General features: G+C 39.2%; 3 protein-coding genes across 3 annotated transcripts in view; all 3 read right to left on the minus strand.

Annotated features, from left to right (window-relative positions):
• Nucleotides 1-4168, minus strand: part of zfyve9b (zinc finger, FYVE domain containing 9b) — a 15062-nt gene extending 10894 nt beyond the window's left edge. Inside the window, exons 1-4 of the mRNA XM_077533504.1 lie at nucleotides 4024-4168; nucleotides 887-1467; nucleotides 701-800; nucleotides 397-599 (exon numbers count right to left, since the gene is read on the minus strand). Of these exons, the coding sequence (XP_077389630.1) occupies nucleotides 397-599; nucleotides 701-800; nucleotides 887-1467; nucleotides 4024-4087 (948 nt within the window). The 5' untranslated portion in view covers nucleotides 4088-4168. The remainder of the gene's footprint in view (nucleotides 1-396; nucleotides 600-700; nucleotides 801-886; nucleotides 1468-4023) is intronic.
• Nucleotides 4169-5610: 1442 nt separating this feature from the next.
• btf3l4 (basic transcription factor 3-like 4) lies at nucleotides 5611-7839 on the minus strand. Its single transcript, XM_077533965.1, has 6 exons — nucleotides 7674-7839; nucleotides 7402-7463; nucleotides 7160-7273; nucleotides 6854-7055; nucleotides 6259-6318; nucleotides 5611-5907 (listed from the first exon to the last, which is right to left on the minus strand). Exons 2-6 carry the CDS (start codon nucleotides 7453-7455, stop codon nucleotides 5861-5863), a joined length of 477 nt encoding a protein of 158 aa, XP_077390091.1. The 5' UTR covers nucleotides 7456-7463; nucleotides 7674-7839; the 3' UTR covers nucleotides 5611-5860.
• A 555-nt stretch (nucleotides 7840-8394) lies between these two features.
• Nucleotides 8395-12175, minus strand: ptgfr (prostaglandin F receptor (FP)). The gene is made up of 3 exons (XM_077535086.1): nucleotides 12066-12175; nucleotides 10158-10966; nucleotides 8395-8909 (listed from the first exon to the last, which is right to left on the minus strand). The coding sequence occupies exons 2-3, from the start codon at nucleotides 10959-10961 to the stop codon at nucleotides 8556-8558; spliced, it is 1158 nt and encodes a 385-aa protein (XP_077391212.1). The 5' UTR covers nucleotides 10962-10966; nucleotides 12066-12175; the 3' UTR covers nucleotides 8395-8555.
• Nucleotides 12176-17653: the final 5478 nt, after the last annotated feature.

Genomic DNA, 17653 nt, shown 5'->3' on the forward strand with positions numbered 1-17653 from the left:
ATTGAGAATAGGGCCAAAATTGCTATTCAGATCAAAATAAGGGATGAGGTCTGTGTTGTTTTGGGGTGGTTGTTTTTCAAAAGTCATTTTCATTTCATTCAGTCATTTTTTAGTTCGATTGGAGTAAAATTTATGAAAACAAAAATTATGATACGATGATGTGACTGGTTATACCTTTTTTGTCAATAAAAATGGTTTATAAAAAATAAGGGATGAGGTCGAGACTAAAATCTCAATACACATTGAAATTACATTTTAAGATAAAGATGAAAATTTACAAATAAATGGAGATTGATGATTGTAGAGCTGTAGTGTAAAAAGAACTGAAAGCAACATTTGAAGATAATTGGAATTATGACTCAGACAATTTTGGTGTCTTATTTTGTGTGATCGTACATTAGCGCCCCCGTGTGGCCTGGAGGCTCTCCTGAGCTGCGGTGACCCTGCAGCACCTTTCGCCATCCCGCTTTGCATCACTCGGCTCACCGAGGGCGAGAACGCGTGCCCTCTGACCGGCGTGGCGGGGGCGGACTCCGACTGCTTGTCGATGAGGAGCTCGTCTGCGAACCACACCCTCCGTTTCCCCCTCGGCGACGTGCCTGGGAAGAAGACGCCACTTGTTGTTGTTGCGCCGTTTCCCCAAAACCAAAACGCAAACAGACAATCGGCTGGGAGAACAAATAAAACGTAAGTGTCTCACTTTTAATGAGGGTTGAATGACAGGAAACACAAACCCGCCCCTCCTTGCCGTCCAGATGTGTAAGTCTGAACTTCAGGCCGGAGCAAAGTGCACAAAACACCTGACGACACACACGTGCGCATGCACACGTATATTGAATGACTTCAAAAGTGCACCAAACGCCAGCTGGCACCCGACGAGCCTCACCTTGCCACAAGCGCGACAGTGGTGCCTCCGTTTGGTGAACGTGAACTTGACGCCGCACTTCATGCACGCGAGGGCCTCGGCGTCCGGGATCCAGACCGGAGCGACCTCCCCCAAGGCGTTGGCTCGATCTTTGGTCAGGATGCCGACCGGCCCGGACTCGTTGTCGGGGACGACCGGGGTGGATGCGGAAGCTTTTCCATCTTCTCCTCCATTGGAGACAACATCTTTAAGATGATTCTGGAGGTCTTCGGATTCCTCCACCTCCTTCTCCTCGATCACAGAATCCTCCTTGGAGGTCTTGAGCTTCCGCTCCTCCTCGGCCAGACTCAGAAGCAGAGGCTCCTCCCCCTGGCCTTCGCCCCACGTGGTCACCATGCAGCCACCTTCCTCCACGTGGGGCATCTCGGCAGGTTTTTCTTCGCACGGCGTGACCGCTTCGTCCGAGGAGGACTTGGAGGAAGGGACTTCCGATCTGATCTGCCCCGATTTGGACATATCTCCTGCATCTTTGAGCACCAGGAGATACGGTCTGCTTAGCCAGGGCAGCTTGGTGTCACCGAAGGTTGGGTTGTCTCCTTCATCTGTTTCGAGAAGAGCATTTCGTTAGCCTAATAGCACAAAAAAAAAACACGAGAAATTCAAAAAACAAGATCAGACTACGAAAACCTGGACGACTGAAAATCTACACAAACATAACATGGACTATCGTTAACCCCAGCCACTTCGTCCAGATCTTCCGGGGTTGATCCTGAGCCAGTCCCAGGCCAGCTAAGGACAGACATAGTCTCTCCAGCCTATTCCGGGGGATCTCCAGATCACCTCACCAGGGAGGCGTCCAGGAAGACATCCTTATCAGATGCCCGAGCCGCCTCATTTGGCTTCTGTCGATGTGGAGGAGCAGTGTCTCATTTCTGAGCCACTCCTGGATGACTAAGCTTCTTACACTATCTCTAAGAAACTCGGGGTCCTGAAAGGCGACCCGCCAGGCTTCCTGGTTTGTCTCCCCCTGCTGGTGATTGTTTTGAAAAATAAAAAATTTCCTAAATGTTATTGTTTTCAATTTAAAATTAAATGACTTTGACAAAAATGTTAGTGTTTTCAAATGACATTTTTTAACATCATCTGAAATCTAAGGTAAAAAAAAACAAACAAAAAAAAACACTTATACTCTTTACATTTGTGCTGAAGTACATTTTGGAGTCCTCTCTATTTATTTTTTTTTATGTATTATTATTATTATTATTATTATTATTTTTACAATCTGTGCAGTACCTTTGATATACCTTTACACACACACACACACACAAACACATAGGTCACAAGTTGCATAACTGGTGCTAAAGGGAGTAAGGTTCACACTAGGTAAGTGGCCATTAAAGCTCATGTGTTGAATAATGTGGAGGTCGCCCTTGAGAGGTTTGTGAGATGATGCACTAGCACACTCGACGGTCGCCTCCAAAGAGGATGAAAGGCATCAGCCTATCCAGCAAGACTGCAGCAAAAAAAGAATGACTATGCACAAATGTCAATTAGGCTCAGGATTAAGATTACGGATCAGGTTAAGATTAAAATGAGATTTTGCATATACAATTTGGATAATGGCTAAAATTACAATACAATGAGATTATGATTAATATTACGACTATCCTGAGATTTGTGTTAAGACGAATACATTTTTATTCAAAATTGACATCAATGTTAGGTTTTATGTCAAGATTAATTACATCTGACATGAAGATTGAATTTACAACAACAATGACATTACAACTGAGTTTGTGATTAAAATTAGGTGATCGTTGTGATTATGATTACAATTGATGCGCCTGAGATTAGTTTTAAGATTACAATTGTGTTTAAATTTACAGTTAACAATGAATACCCGTTCTGGCATTGGTCTGGGAAAAAAAAAAAGTCGTACATCGAAAATTCCTTGAAATGATCGGAAATATTGAAATTAGGACTGAGATTTACAGTAGGTTGAGACTGTTTTATACGAGCCCTGACATTATAAATAAGATTGCAATTATGTTTACATTTAAAAAATGAAGATTACGTTTTTGTTTAAGATTAAGAGAAATGTGTTATTAGAACTAAGACTGAATTTATAACAGATATTCTAGTTTATTCTTGAGATTGACACAATTGAAGGCCTGTGATTGCCTGGAAACATGTTTAAATGTAAAATCAAAATTAAAATCGAGATTACGACAGATTAAAAAAAAAATTGTTGAGGTGCAGTAAAACTGAGGTTGGTACTAATATTATAATTAATGTTATGCCCGAATACAAATTAAATTTAAATTCAAGATCAGCATTAATATTTGGTCACACATAAGGTTAAAATTACGCCAGAGGCTGAAAATACAATTTATTTGAAAGGTTGTGAATGAAGTTATACGACTCTATAGGCCTAATAAATTCAAGATTATAACAGGATTAATGAGCTCCTCCAGGATTATGAGGGCGTTTTTGGAATAATTACCAACTATGAGTGGTCCCTATAGACACTAAAATAGACCCGATGCAGCGAGGTGACAGATTTGTAAAACCCTCTGGCGCGTTCCAAATACGTAAACTGAAGACCACTTCTCTGCATTTTCCTTCTTCATAATGTCAAATTGCATGATGCAAGACAACAGACGACATCACTGGCGCACATGGCAATAAAGGGGAGGGGCGATATGACCACATGACAATTGCACGTGTTTTTGCAGCACTAAAATTCCATCAGCATGTAGCCCTATTAACGCGACGTTCCCAGGCTATTATGGATGAAAACACATCAATACGGTGCTTAAAGTGTGACGCATGCTCCAGGTTGTGTGACGCATTGAGTTCAATCCGACTGGAAACGCGCCGAGCTCGCCAATGCGACACTCGTCCGGTGGAGGTGGAGTGAACGGGACACTCCATTTATTGCTTAGTTCATTTTGATGCAATCATCTATTTTTCTGACGATCAACAACAAGGGAGAGGGAGAGAAAAAAAAAGCAGGTGGTTGATAAATGCTGCATCAGCGCTTTTCACGCTAAAACATCATCATCATCATCATCATCATCATTGTGACGCACATGCGAAGGCAGCGTGGATGGAGTGTAATGAGCAACGAAAAAAAAAGAAAAAAAGATGTACTTCACCTTCTGCGGTGCCCCCCAGGAGGCTTTCGTTGTCGTCGTCCCGCGCAGAGAACAACTTCAACATGATCTTGCACTTACATCACACACATCAGCAGCAGCAGCGGAAATTATGGTGATGGGTTGGGGAAAGGAGGTAAGGGAAGGGGGGGGGGGGGGGGGGGCGCTTTGCCTCTCTACCCCCCCCTGTGAGCGACCCCCTCCCTCCCCACTTGTGTTTCTCTGCAGCTCTTCAAAAGGATGATGAAAAGAAAAGTCAAGAAGCGTGTGCATGATTGGCCTGTGATTGCGTCAAGGGAGCTGTCGTGACGTCACACGATTTTCACTCAGGTCACCAGATTCATAATTGGAGTTTGTATCATAACTGACAGATATATATTATTTTTTTTGAATCAGCTAGATAGAACAGGGTTCTCAAAATATGGTTCGGAGTTTGGCGGTCTGTAAGATCATTTGGAATCAATTTTGTTATCATTTTAAAAGGGGCTGCTTTTCTTCAGATGGAACAGACAAGAGTAATTAGGAATTGTTCAAAATAGGAGTGAAAAAAATGTCAGGAAATTATACTGAAACAGTTGAAGTTTATTTCGGGGTTAACATTACTCCAGTTGGTTATTTTTTTGTTTTTTACTTCCCCTATTTAAAAAAATAAAATAAAAAAAATGAGTTGTATAAATCACATTAGAGGTGGAGAAAGTTTGGAAATAATTTAGCAAGGTTCCTTCTTCTTTTTTTTTTTTTTTTTTTTTTAACAAAACAAAAAAATGCCATTCGAACAGGGGTGTGTAGACTTCTTTTATCCACTGTACATAGGAGATAAATTACTCATTTCTTTATTAGCTTTGAGATTATTAAAGCAGTTACAATTTGATTAATTATATTTAAGAGCATAAAGACATCATATTACAAAAATAATTTTATTTTTGAGACATTCAAATAAAATGCTCCTCTCATTAAATTTGATGTAAAGAAGTAAATTTGTTCTTGTAATGTTAGAACTTTTGACAAAAATGTTCAATTTTTGAATTCCCATAACATTTAGTGGTAATAATCTTACTATTATTAGACTTTTATAAGAAGCGAGGCAGATGGGGCAACATAAATACTTTTTGCATGTAAGGAGTTTCATTTTCTGTGCTGCTGTTTTGGCTAACAATAGTAACTTAATTGGCCTAAGTTATCAAATGTGTATGAGCATGTTATTACTACTAACGGCCATCTTGACCAAGAACTGGAAAAAACAACAACAACCAAATATTCTACAGACAAGAGGACAAGCAGAAGCATAACCAAACAGCAAGCGGACGAATACATGCCGACTGACTTTTTAAAACCTGATTGGACACTTTTAAACAAGTGGGTGGCAAAAGACCTAAAACACATTGTAAAACTGTCATAGTTGTATTTGGTAATAACTCACGTTACAAAGCAAGAATTACGTTGAGTCAGATTTGTAACTCCCAAAAATGTATAAAGCAAAACACAACACAACTCTCATTTAGATTATGTGGGTGTACCTAATGTTGTGGCCATGCTGTTATGAATTGTGTTAACGCTTCGATTGTCAAAGATGACGACAGGCCAGCGGGCTCTAAAAATGTTAATCCTCTTTATTTTGTTTCCTAAACAAATAATCAAATAAACTAAGACATTTAAAACGACTGACAAATTGTTGGCATCAGAAGCTTGTATTTTTTTTAAAAGCCAGTCAGATGGCTTGGACATCTGGGGTGGGGAAAAAAAAAAAAAAAAAAAGTCTCCGTTGCATGTTTGTGTGTGAGTCTCCATTCTGATATGTCTGAATTAGTGGAAGTGAGCGTTTATGGTTTTGGCGCAGTCGTCAGTTGGCTTCATTCTTGGACGCTTCGTCAAAGTTCTCCACCAAATCTGCACGGCAACAAATCACACAAAATCATTTTCATACATCGACTTGTATGGGGGACAAACATCCTGATAATCGGACCAAATTCGAGCATCCTTACGATCAGAGTCAGCAAAGGTCTGATTCTTGATGATTAGTCCGTATTATGGGGTGTGATCAATTTGCTCAATAAAGTTGTTTGCGCAAACACACACAACAAGAGTAGTAAAAACACGTGGATTATATTTATCCCCTTCATAATGTGTGACATCACTCACAATTTAAAATTGCTTTTGATGCTTAAATCAGCATGTTTGTATCAGGCTTCGATCCGTACAAAACACACACACGCAAAAAAAAAAAAAAAAAAAAAATACCTGGAACATCATCATCCTCTTCCTCGATATCTTCTACTTTTGGAGATTTGCTGTCAAGTGCTGAAATAATAATAATAAAAAAAAAAACACATTCATGCTTCAGTGAAAGAATCACAATATTTGTACTTGGTTATTTCCCACTAGGACTGAACAATTTTGAAAATTAATTTAATTGTGATTTTTTTTTTTTTTTTTTAACCTTCAATATCGCAATTATGATTTACTTTGCCCTTAATATTTCTTCAAGGTCATCTTCCAATGCATTTTTCAACAAAGACAACCAATAAAGTAAATTAATCTGTATTATAATAAACAATAGAGTTACTACACATAAATATTTAGCTTTTTATAGGTTATTTTTCTGCTAAAATTAAGGGAAATGAACCATGAATTAAAAAAAAAAAAAATCTACTTCAATGAGAGGTTCTTAATATAAGTATACATACAACTATATATTAAACATAAATAAATATAACCAACCGACCCAAATGAAGCACAGGGTTATTTTTTTGTTTTGTTTTCAAATGTGCAGCCTTTGCGATGTGAAATTTGCTTTCTATACATTCTATACATCCATCACATGATACGGCCCCACCTTGGCGCGGGAACTGCTCGGCCAGCTTTCGTAGGCTGCTCAGGCTGTCGGCCCCCAGCTGGCTGAGGATGCCCGGCAGCATCTCGGTGAGCTGCTTGGTCTCGGCGTGGCCCGTGACGGCGAAGGTGTTGGCCGACAGCGATGCCTGCACTTTGGGGTTGTTGAAGTGGATCACCGTCCCGTCGTCTTTGATCATGTTGACCTGAAAGTTGGATGCCACAAAGACAATTAATACCTGTTTTTTTTTTTTCTCCACAATCTTTTTGAGGAAAAACACTTGCATATTGTGCAACCGGTCCTTTTTACCTCCTCAATCCCAGCTATATTGTTGACAGCCAATTTCTTGAGGGAACTCTGAAGTTTTTTGTCATCTGCTGTGGCGGTTCTGTGTACAACCTTCTTCTTCCGGCGTGCTGAACCCTGCAACCACACAATTTTTGAAATCTTGACCGTCTGAATTTGCTTACATTTGTAAAACTGGAGCAATTAGAAAAGTAATAAAGGTGAGAAAACAGTACATTGTGACTCACTTCCGGGTTCGCACTTACCTTTCCTCCTATCCGCACTTGGGCCTGAAGTTTGGCCAATTTTTCCTGATTCATCTTGTTACCTGCGGTAAAACAACACGCAGCTGAAGCCAAACGACAAATTTACATTACGCAAATGAATGTCCAATTGTTAAAATTAGTATCAAGTATCACACACGACATGAAGCAAGATCCACTTTAGTGTAGCGCGACAGACAACAACAAAACATACACTAAACGTCTCCGACGCGACACGGTACATCCTCCAACATTTCAATGTTTAATACTCAAACCTGCTCAAGTTTCCACGGAGGCATGCGTTTTCTTTTCTTTTCTTTTTTTCTTTTGTTAAAGATGTAGATTATGAAAGACGTTTTTATTAGTCACAAATGGATGTGGAGTTGTCCTCTTCCTCTTTGCGACGAAATCGAGGCGTTTGTAAACGGCGCCGCCATCTTCTGGATGATTGAGGTAGTACATCAACAAACGCCCCCACGGTCTACTGTATCCGGCGGATCTTTTTAGAGTAGACTATCGTGGAAAACTTCTTTTCATTTCAATAATTCAATTAAGTTCAACCCATATACAAATAGTGACTTATTTCACTACAATTTAACTTTATTTAAGCTATGTTGTTTTATTGAAAGTACTTAATAAATAAAGTTTGAGTATATTGACATAAACCACTGTTTGGCATCACTAATGTAATTTCATAGATGTTCTTATTGTATTAGTCATTTAACCGTATTTTTTTTTTAAAACAATATCTCAAATGTAATTTTTATGAGTGTTGACGATGCCATCTTTCATTTTCACACGTCACACATTTTAATATTATGTTTTATTGACTCCCATCCACTGTGTTGGTAGAAACACTTTTCACATTGTACAAATGACTTGATAGTGGCAATAACATCTGCCTTAATACCAGTACATTAAAAGATGACATTGAATATAATATTACATGCGATGTGCTGTCAAACTACCGATCCATCAACAGGCCCTTGTCTGAAATTTGTATTCAAAAGGACAACCATGCATTTAATTAATATTGAAGCCATGAGGAATGACACCAAAAACAAACTGTAACATACATAAGTTAACACAAGTTAATCCATTTACATCACAAACTAACTGGTACCACCAAGGTTCACTATATATTTTCACACTTTCTTTCAGCCTTTCTTCCACATGGACAACGTCACGTGAAACACTTCCGCCTTGGCGTCGTTAGACAGACTGATGTGAGTGTTTTGCATGAGTAAGCCGTCAAAGAGGCACGCGGGTGGGCCCATCTTGGAGTGGCTGGAGCTTTGCAAGAAGCTGTGCTGCCAGCGCACCGGCTCCCGGGACTTGGACCTGCAGCAGCGTTGTAACATGACATAGAATTTCTTCAGCACGGCCTTCCTCAGCAAGATGTAGACCCAGGGATCCAGGATCTGGTTCCATGTGGCTATGCGCACCAGAAAAAGTAGTTTGTCGGATGCGGGGTCATAATCGTCTTTGGAGGTCAGAAGGATGATGCGGGTCTGGACAAAGTCATACATAGAATTAATAATAAATCAAATAATACTATAGGATAAATAGTGTATGAAATAATAGCGCGTAAATAGTAGTGCGGTATGATTTAGTTACACTCAAATGATATGCTAACTCATAATGGGAAGCGCCATTTTAATCAACAAATATTTGAACACAATTGTGCAACAACACGCGTAGACAGAATGTAACAAGTATATTTTCTTTATCCTCTGTGAAAAATGACTAATATTACGGCAGATTACTGACTCACAGTAGTTGAGTGAAACTGCATAATTTTAGTATTCTACCACCTGGTGGCCAAGTTGCACACTCCAGCAGGAACCTCGATGAATTAATCCTTATTACATTCTATTTAATTATGTTATTAGTACTATATTTTTTTTTATAAAGTACAATATTATAGCGGGATATTTTTCTTATTTAAAAAAAAAAAAAAAAAAAACATTACAAAATTTGTTGTTGATTTTTGTGCGGCGGCTGGACCAAAAAATAAATACCATTATTTAACTAAATCTGAACAGCTGAATTCATCTTCCCATTATACTGCGGGTCAAATTGACCCATTTAAAAAAAAATTGTAACTCAGAGAAAAAGTATTTTTAATGTACACAAAAATAGAATATTTGTAATTATTTTCAGTATGTGATTTTTATTTAAATATTAAAAGTATTTATGTTAAATGTATTAAATACTATAAAATATTAGTGACACAAGGGGCTAATATGGGTGCAGAAATATCAAAATATTTAAAAGACTTTAGACATTAATTTCTATTATATTTCTATTATATTTTCAGGTATTTACACACACACACAAAAAAAAATGAAGTGGGATAAACTGATCCAGGAACATTTTTGGCATAGTAAATAAACATAGAAGGGTTAAAGGAGGCACATTATGCACCCCACTATTTTTATACCCCGCCTACTGCCCGAAGCCGGCTGGGATAGGTTCCAGCACCCCCGCGACCCTTGTGAAGAATAAGTGGTGGACTGAATGAATATTTACTACAATAATGTATCATTGGTCAATATTTATGCCAATGACATATAGTTCGAGACGAACAATTAAATGCTGTTTCACTAAAAAGGGTAGAATGTTCACAACTGAACCTTTATATCGACTTTTTGTGCCATTTTACTTTGGTGGTGTGCCATGAAAATGTTCTAAGGTAAAATACGTGCCTTGGCTCAAGGCAAGATGGGAAATCACTTCTCTAAGCTCATTCTGCTTACCAATAAAGGCCCCCAGCAAACACAGGAAACCAGCATGATGGCCATCAGCTGGCAGATCATCTCAATGTGGTAAGCCGTTCCTCTGCTGCGATGCTTGCGGTGCATTGTGGACAACAGCAGGGAGCAGCTGGTCACGGTGTTGCAAACGATCGAGCAGAGCAGAGCCAGCAAGCCCAGCAGGGCGAAGAGCAAAGGCAGGAACGCATCCAGCCAGTCGTCGGGCTCGTCCAAACTGTAAAAGCACCAGCTCCTGGAACTCTGCACCCTGTAGGACTTCATCAGCACCACCGGCAGCGCAGCCACCAGGGCGGCCAGGAACCAGATGACAGACAGCAGCTTATTCATGTGTCGGAAGGCTAACCCGGTAGAGTGATAAAAGGGATTTGTGACGCCGATGCAGCGCTCTATCGCCATGGCGCTACCTAGGAACAGCGGGCTCAGACCGAAGAAGACCAAGGACGCGCCGAACAGGTTGCACACCCTGCCGCGGGGATCGAACATCTCCCAATCCTTGCGCAAGCTGTAGACGTAAAGCACCACGGAGCCGTTGACGAGGTGGCCCAGCAGGTCCGTGACCACCAGGCTGGTGGCGAACACCGAGAACGGCGCCTTGGATTTCAGCGGCATGCGTTTGGAGGATTTGAGCAGGATGAAGAAGGCCAGGCTGTTAGACAAGATGCCGACGGTCATGGAGATGACCGAGGTGGTCACTGATAGATTCTTCTTGACGCAGGTGATGTTTGTGGGCGTGGCCTCTTTCCAGCTAGTCAGATCAGCACTCTCAATGGCCGACATAGTGGGCATGAAATCTGGAAAACAAACCAACCATTTTTTTAAGGGGGGAGTTAAAGAGTAAGGGGGCTTTCTAGCCCTCAAAATGCGCTAGGGGCACCCATGACCATCACTATAATGTCACAAATAAATGTTAAATACGATACAAAAACATGCATTATGTTGTGTGCTGAAGGGTTGGATCCCAAAGCGCAGACACAAATAAAGTGTTAACTATTTATTCACATAACTTGACTAAACGGAAAACAACGAGAATGCATCGAGAATCACGAGACGTCAAGCCCCCTTGGGCTGCGGAGAAGCACAGAGGAACAGTGAGTAATAATCCGGCAACACACACATTTCTCAGACAGGCTTAAATGGACAGTGGATCGATCTCATTGGTTGAGGGCGAGACATGTGGGTAACCCTGATAGGTCGCTGAAACAGGACTGACGTGGATTGATTGGAGTCGCTGCTGACTGGCTTCGAACCATATAGATAGATTAAAGAATCTTGACATCACATAGTTGCAAGCCGATTTCATCAGTTCAAATGAAATAAAGTCAATTGTCAGACACAGTTAGCAGCACACCACAATGGATTTCAAATCAAATGTGGACTATGATGGAAGTTTACCTTCAACTTTAATTTAATGGGTTTGCCAATTACCATTTAGTGGTTACAGTCATTTGGCTACCTCCATTTTCAAGGACATCATAACTACTTGGACCTTTTGGACTCGCGAAAGGTTAATTGGCCAGGCGCATTTCCCGTAATTCAAGACAAACAACACAAGTAACCGAATTGGCATTTGGCAGAATTTCATGGGTCTCAAAACAAGAGGAAAGGAAAACAAATAAATAAATACAAATAAAAATATATATCTAGAATGAAAAAAAACCTCAAGGTTTTTTGAACAGAAAGAAACGGGACATTCTTTATTAGTCAGTGGCAAACAGAAAATGAAGTTGTTGTGTTCTGAAACTCAGAATCTTGTCATGTTCATGGACTTAACATCCATAAAATTCATAGTGTCCCTTTCAATGTCAAGAGTCTACAGAGTAGATTTACTTTAAAAAAAATATAGATAATAAACAAGAAAAACTCACAAAAGGCATGGAAAAGACTTGTTACCTGAGCCTTCATGAAGCTTCTCAGCAGTCGGCGTCAACGTCCAGTCGATGTCTCGTATGAGGCAGAGAAGCGCAATCTCCTGTCTTCTGACTCCAGCTGCTCCCAAAAAAAAAAAAACTCAGTGCTGTCCGCCAGACATGCGCATCCTCCTACGGCGACAGCTCTTCCAACCAATATAATGGAGCGTTACACACACAAGTTCACACGTTTGTAAACGCGTGTGTGGTCACCAAAAAGTCTCTTTCCACCTTATAAAAGTTCACAATGCACGAACAAATCCACAGAATCACAAACCTGTCACGCAAATCAGGATGTACTTCATTCAGTTCCAATTTGAACATGTTACAAAAAGGATGTGAAGTTAGGTTTATTCAGTAATATTAAAAAATATATTTTTAGTTTGAGTGTTATAGCACACACTACCACAACTGCAATAAAAATGGAAAATAAAATCCCATTAGATTATATCATAGTTTTTTCATTTGGATTTGAAAGCATTCATACTTGACTTCACTTCCGATGCCAATTTATTCCATTTGCGTGCAGCATAACCGCTAAATGCTGCTTCACCGTGTTTGCTTCAAAACCTGGTCTCTACTAATTAATCCGAGTCTGCAGATAGAGCACTACTGGGGTTATATTTAATCAACATTTCGCTAAAACGCTAGCTCAAAACATGAGACGGAAACGCTGAATGTGGAGTCTGTGACTTGAGGGTCGATCATTAGATGAACTTGTGAAAAATTGAAGAGACGATATCCCATGTGTGCAGGACACCAGATGGTCCGGAAACAACGTCAAGGAACTGGATGATGGATATAAACACATCGGCAGTGGTGCAAGCAAGGACGAACTCACGTGGGAATTAGAAGACAAGATGAACGCTGCAGCGCCGCGTGGGAATTATCCTCTCCTAGGAAATGAAGACTTTGACGACTGAGCTTTAAATGAATTACTTCTGCCTAACGGTCACACGGTGCCGAATGCTTAACATTAACATTTATTCACCTATTCAATGCAGTAGTCACTGAAGCAAGACATGTGTATGTTCATACAGCCGTTGCATCTGGGACAGCAAAAATTGCTTTTCGATACAAACTACTCGATTTATGTTATCCCCTGACGCCCTGGAATACTGGAAAAGTCCAAATATATAAAGTATGGGCAACTTCTCTTGTCAAGGGTCGCATTTGATTTTTAAAACGGACAGATGGGCAAAAAAAATTGACACGTGTATGTAGAATATGTAAAAAGTAGGGGTGTTTAAAAAAAAATCGATTCGGCGATATATCGCGATACTACATCGCGCGATTCTCGAATCGATTCAATAATCGGCAGAATCGATATGTTTTTATTTTATTTATTTTTTTGTTTTTTTATTTTTTATTTTTTATTTATTTTATTTTTTTTAGGATTCACACCTTGAGCATGGAATAATGTTATATGAACGGAACATTAAGCCTTAATATTTTATTTTAATGCTGTTCAAACATGAAACAGATTACAACCTCTATAAGTCTGAAATTTCAGATAAATAAATAATACATTTTCATATAAATCTTACACTCTACAAGCTTACTGATTAGTATTTTCTAAATTTGAATGAAAAAAATCGCAACAATCGACTTATAAATTCGTATCGGGATTAATCGGTATCGAATCGAATCGTGACCTGTGAATCGTGATACGAATCGAATCGTCAGGTACGAGGCAATTCACACCCCTAGTAAAAAGTAACATTGTACTGTTTTAGGCAGCCAAATGAATACCAAAAATGAATTTGGTGACTGATTACTCAGACAGATGACAGTGTTTCTCTCCAAGCTGTTGCCCGAAAAAATATTCACCGTGGATTATATTTTCTACCAGAGAAAAGCAGGGTGGGATGTTCTGCTAAGTGGAGACAGTGATGCGTAGTCATCCTATGACGGCAAACCAATTACGAGTCGACCTTGTGTAAATTTTTCTTTTTTTTCTTTACCACGTTAGTTAAGGGTCAGATGTGATCATTCATGCCCAAACATGTACTGCAACATTTACTTTTGTGTTTGAAATCTATAATGTATTCTCATATTAGTGCCTCTTTACAGGAACGATTTATAAAGAAATATGATAGAGGGTAATTGACTAGTACAATAATACACCACATATTCAGTATTCACATAAACCTATTTCCCCTGCCTTTTGCTAAAAAATAATAATAATAATAATAAAAAAAAAAAACTCCCCCACCCCACCAGAGAGAGAGACAAGCATTGTGTGTTAATTTATATCAAAGAGTTTTGGCATCATAGTTGTTTTGGGGATTGGGGAAGACAGGACATCTCCTGTCTTGCCAACCACCGTGCTGCTGATCAAAGGATTTTATCTTATTGTAAATATAAATAGATCCTCAAATTGTTTGCGGTCTCCCCACCATCATGCATTGTTTGCCAAAGTGGCAATTTTAAGCCTCCGTTTTTCTGTTTGGAAGCACTTTATTTTTCCATCAATAGACAATTTTGAGGTAAAGAGGGTCTCAGAAATGAGACGCAAATAAAAGAACAGGTTTGACAACTAAAATGGTGATTCACAGATTTTTCTTCCTCTTTTTTTTTATCCTCAACATTTGAGACGAACAAATATATTAAACTGAAAAGTGACTCATTTGTGATTCAAAAGTTAACTTGACATGGACTCCAATGAGAAAAATTCCGAATTGTTTGCAAAAATCAAAGAAAAACGGTCTAGAAATGTTACATTGTCAGTTTGTGTGACGACTAGCTTGTACAGTAGGCTAATTAGCTAGCAGGCTATTTCCTGGTTGCAAGGGACAGGACCATATCATTCTTTTTTTCTGTGTAGGAGGAGTGAATGCATCCATAGTGATTAAAATGTGGTAATAAATTCCTCTAACAACTAAATATACTAATACTAGGGGGTCCTACTCATCATTGTGGTAGGTTTTTTTTTTTTAGTCCATGTTTGTTAACACAGGCTACTTCCTGGTTCCGTATGCTAGCTAAAAGGCTAATCCCTGGTTCATAGGGAATGATGTACCATTTTGTTTATGCTGGAATGTTTTGTTTTTTTTTTAACCCATGTTTGTTAACACAGGCTACTTCCTGGTTCCGTATGCTAGCTAAAAGGCTAATCCCTGGTTCATAGGGAATGATGTACCATTTTGTTTATGCTGGAATGGGAGGAACTACAGTATTGCATTTCCTAAACTTAAAGCAAAAATGGCAAATAACTTTAGATTGGGCAGGCACAGACAGTAAATAGTTGTTTTCTGGCCAATTAAGTGTTAATTATTAAGTGAGACTGGGTCATTCATTTGCACACTATGTGCCACAGCAAATATTGTTTTAACCCTTTACTATCCTTTTTTTTTTTCTATCCTTTTCTTTCTTGAGACGCCTAACAACCCAAAATCACTTCCCAAATCCTCTCCCAAGTTTGACATCACGCTTTCCAAGTGCGCTATCACAGACGAAAACCTGGGCCATATGATCCACATGCAAAAAAAAATCATATCCTTTTGTTGGATGCCTTAATAGGCAAGCCCAGGCCTGGGTTGGGTGGGGTGTGTTCGACTGCCGTAGCAATAGAAAATAAGCCATAATGTTGGCTTCACGGTACTGTCCTGCACCTAATCACAAAAAGCACTCCAACACCATAAGTAACAGGTATCAAACGTACTCTTCCTCTGTTCGTACTCGTCGTCGTCATTTTCTCGCCATCACACAGGCCCAAGTGGCCCTAAACGGTCGCCAGACAGACATTTTACAGATTATTAATGGTGCCACAAGGGGGAAAAAAAGCCTTCAGTGAACTAAATGTTCTTCATCGGTGTTTTTTTTTTTTTTTTTTTCATTATTATTATTAGTGGTTCACTCTTCACAAATATATTCATATCCTCAACTATTTGATAAGTAATTCGCCTATTTTTTTTGTATTTTATTTTATTTATTTTTTTAATGCTTTTTCTGAAATACCCTAAGATGTCACAAGAGGGGACCAAAGCCCTCGCTAATAGTTCACCGGCTATTTGAACACAAATGTTGGATGAACACATGTAGACAGGAGAAAAAAAAAACGAGAAATAAAACATATACCAACAGATATACATTATTTATCCTCTGCAAAGAATAACAATTACTTCAGCTTACTGAGATGTGACCATGTATATCAGTGTCTGTATTCTACTCCCCCATATTTTTATTTTTACTTTTGAAGCGGCATCACGTCATGATTAAAAAGGCTAATGTATTCATGCAAATAAATTTTGCAGTTAATCACAACTGTCTTAAATATTTAATTAAAAAAAAAAACATTGCAAAAACATATATTGGGTCTTATTAGATGGTGCAGGTGTCCAGTGTGTATGATTATGACATTTGCCATGATTTCTGCATGTAAGGAAACTGTACCACCTGTTTGTAATTCATGTAATACAGATAAATACAAAATTAATGATGAACTAACAAAAGCTATAATAACTTGATAAGGAATATTTCTAGCTGTTATAATATTTATTGCCAGCAGGTGTCAGCACAAACTTATACAATCCTGTTATTTTAATGACTTAGTCCTCTAGAAGCTGAACAAATATGAGACTAGTGATAAGATATTCATGAGTATTTGTATTGTTGACATGCAGGTTTAATACAAATGATTTTTTTTTCTTTTTTAATGATTTCCGATTCTGTGAAAGCTCCTGTGGACCATGGCTTAGTTGCAAGATGTGACTACAGTGACAGATGTCATGAAAAAGCCTACTAGAACATCTGAACTTTATTTGGGGTTAATCAGTCACTTTAAATGATTAATTGGAATTAACAGTTCAACCGTATCACCATTTATAAGAAGGTGTGCACAATTTTGCAACCACATTATCTCAGTTCATTTTTACTTCCCCTCTTAACATGAACGCCTTGGTAGTGTTTACCTCTTCTGTTGCGTTCAAGGTCAGCGGAAATAATGACGTCGCCCGGAGCGTCCTTGTCAGAGGCCGCTGAGGCTCATTTGCAGCTAGCTTGACTGGTGAAGCCTTTTAGGAAAACAAGTCAAGCTGTCTATTTCCACCTGAAGGGCCCAGTCATCTGCATGCGGGGCACACAAGTCAAATTAGCATCAGCGCCGCATGCGCCGTCTTGGTTCAGAGCACCTGAGATCATTAAGATTCCGCACTCGCTCGCTGGCTGCTGTGGTCAAATTCGTAAGTAACACGCGGGAACAAGCAGCAGTCAAAAAGCACTTTTGTGGGATTTTGTGCTGCCTTGAGATTCAAGTGACTCAATTTGAGATTTTTTTTCGAGATGCGAGCCATTATTTGGCAAGATACAAACTCTGTATGGTAGCAGTGAACTTGACTCAGTTCACAACAAATAGCAATTTGACAGATAGTGAAATCATTAAAACTGACTCACATCCAGAAAGAGGAAATACATTTTCTCAGTAGTGTCTTTAATTATGTTTAAAAAGTGAATGCATCTCATATAAGCCAACCAAAAGTTAGTAATGACAATTTGTGTGTCGAATCATTTACTCGCAGCAGTTTTCACGGACGCAACCCAATTCGCTCCCGGCTGTTTTAGAATATTGTG

This window comes from Festucalex cinctus, chromosome 10, assembly GCF_051991245.1.
Source record: "Festucalex cinctus isolate MCC-2025b chromosome 10, RoL_Fcin_1.0, whole genome shotgun sequence".
Classification (NCBI taxonomy): domain Eukaryota; kingdom Metazoa; phylum Chordata; class Actinopteri; order Syngnathiformes; family Syngnathidae; genus Festucalex; species Festucalex cinctus.

Excerpts from the sequence above, each read along its gene's own strand:
- btf3l4 (XM_077533965.1), bottom strand. The coding sequence starts at position 7,455 with ATGAATCAGGAAAAATTGGCCAAACTTCAGGCCCAAGTGCGGATAGGA. Across the intron at positions 7,274-7,401 it reads AAGTGCGGATAGGAGGAAAG|GGTTCAGCACGCCGGAAGAA; the intron begins GTAAGTGCGAAC and ends GTGTGGTTGCAG. Across the intron at positions 6,319-6,853 it reads CGAGCAGTTCCCGCGCCAAG|CACTTGACAGCAAATCTCCA; the intron begins GTGGGGCCGTAT and ends TTATTATTTCAG.
- ptgfr (XM_077535086.1), bottom strand. The coding sequence starts at position 10,961 with ATGCCCACTATGTCGGCCATTGAGAGTGCTGATCTGACTAGCTGGAAA. Across the intron at positions 8,910-10,157 it reads TTTGCTGGGGGCCTTTATTG|ACCCGCATCATCCTTCTGAC; the intron begins GTAAGCAGAATG and ends GACTTTGTCCAG.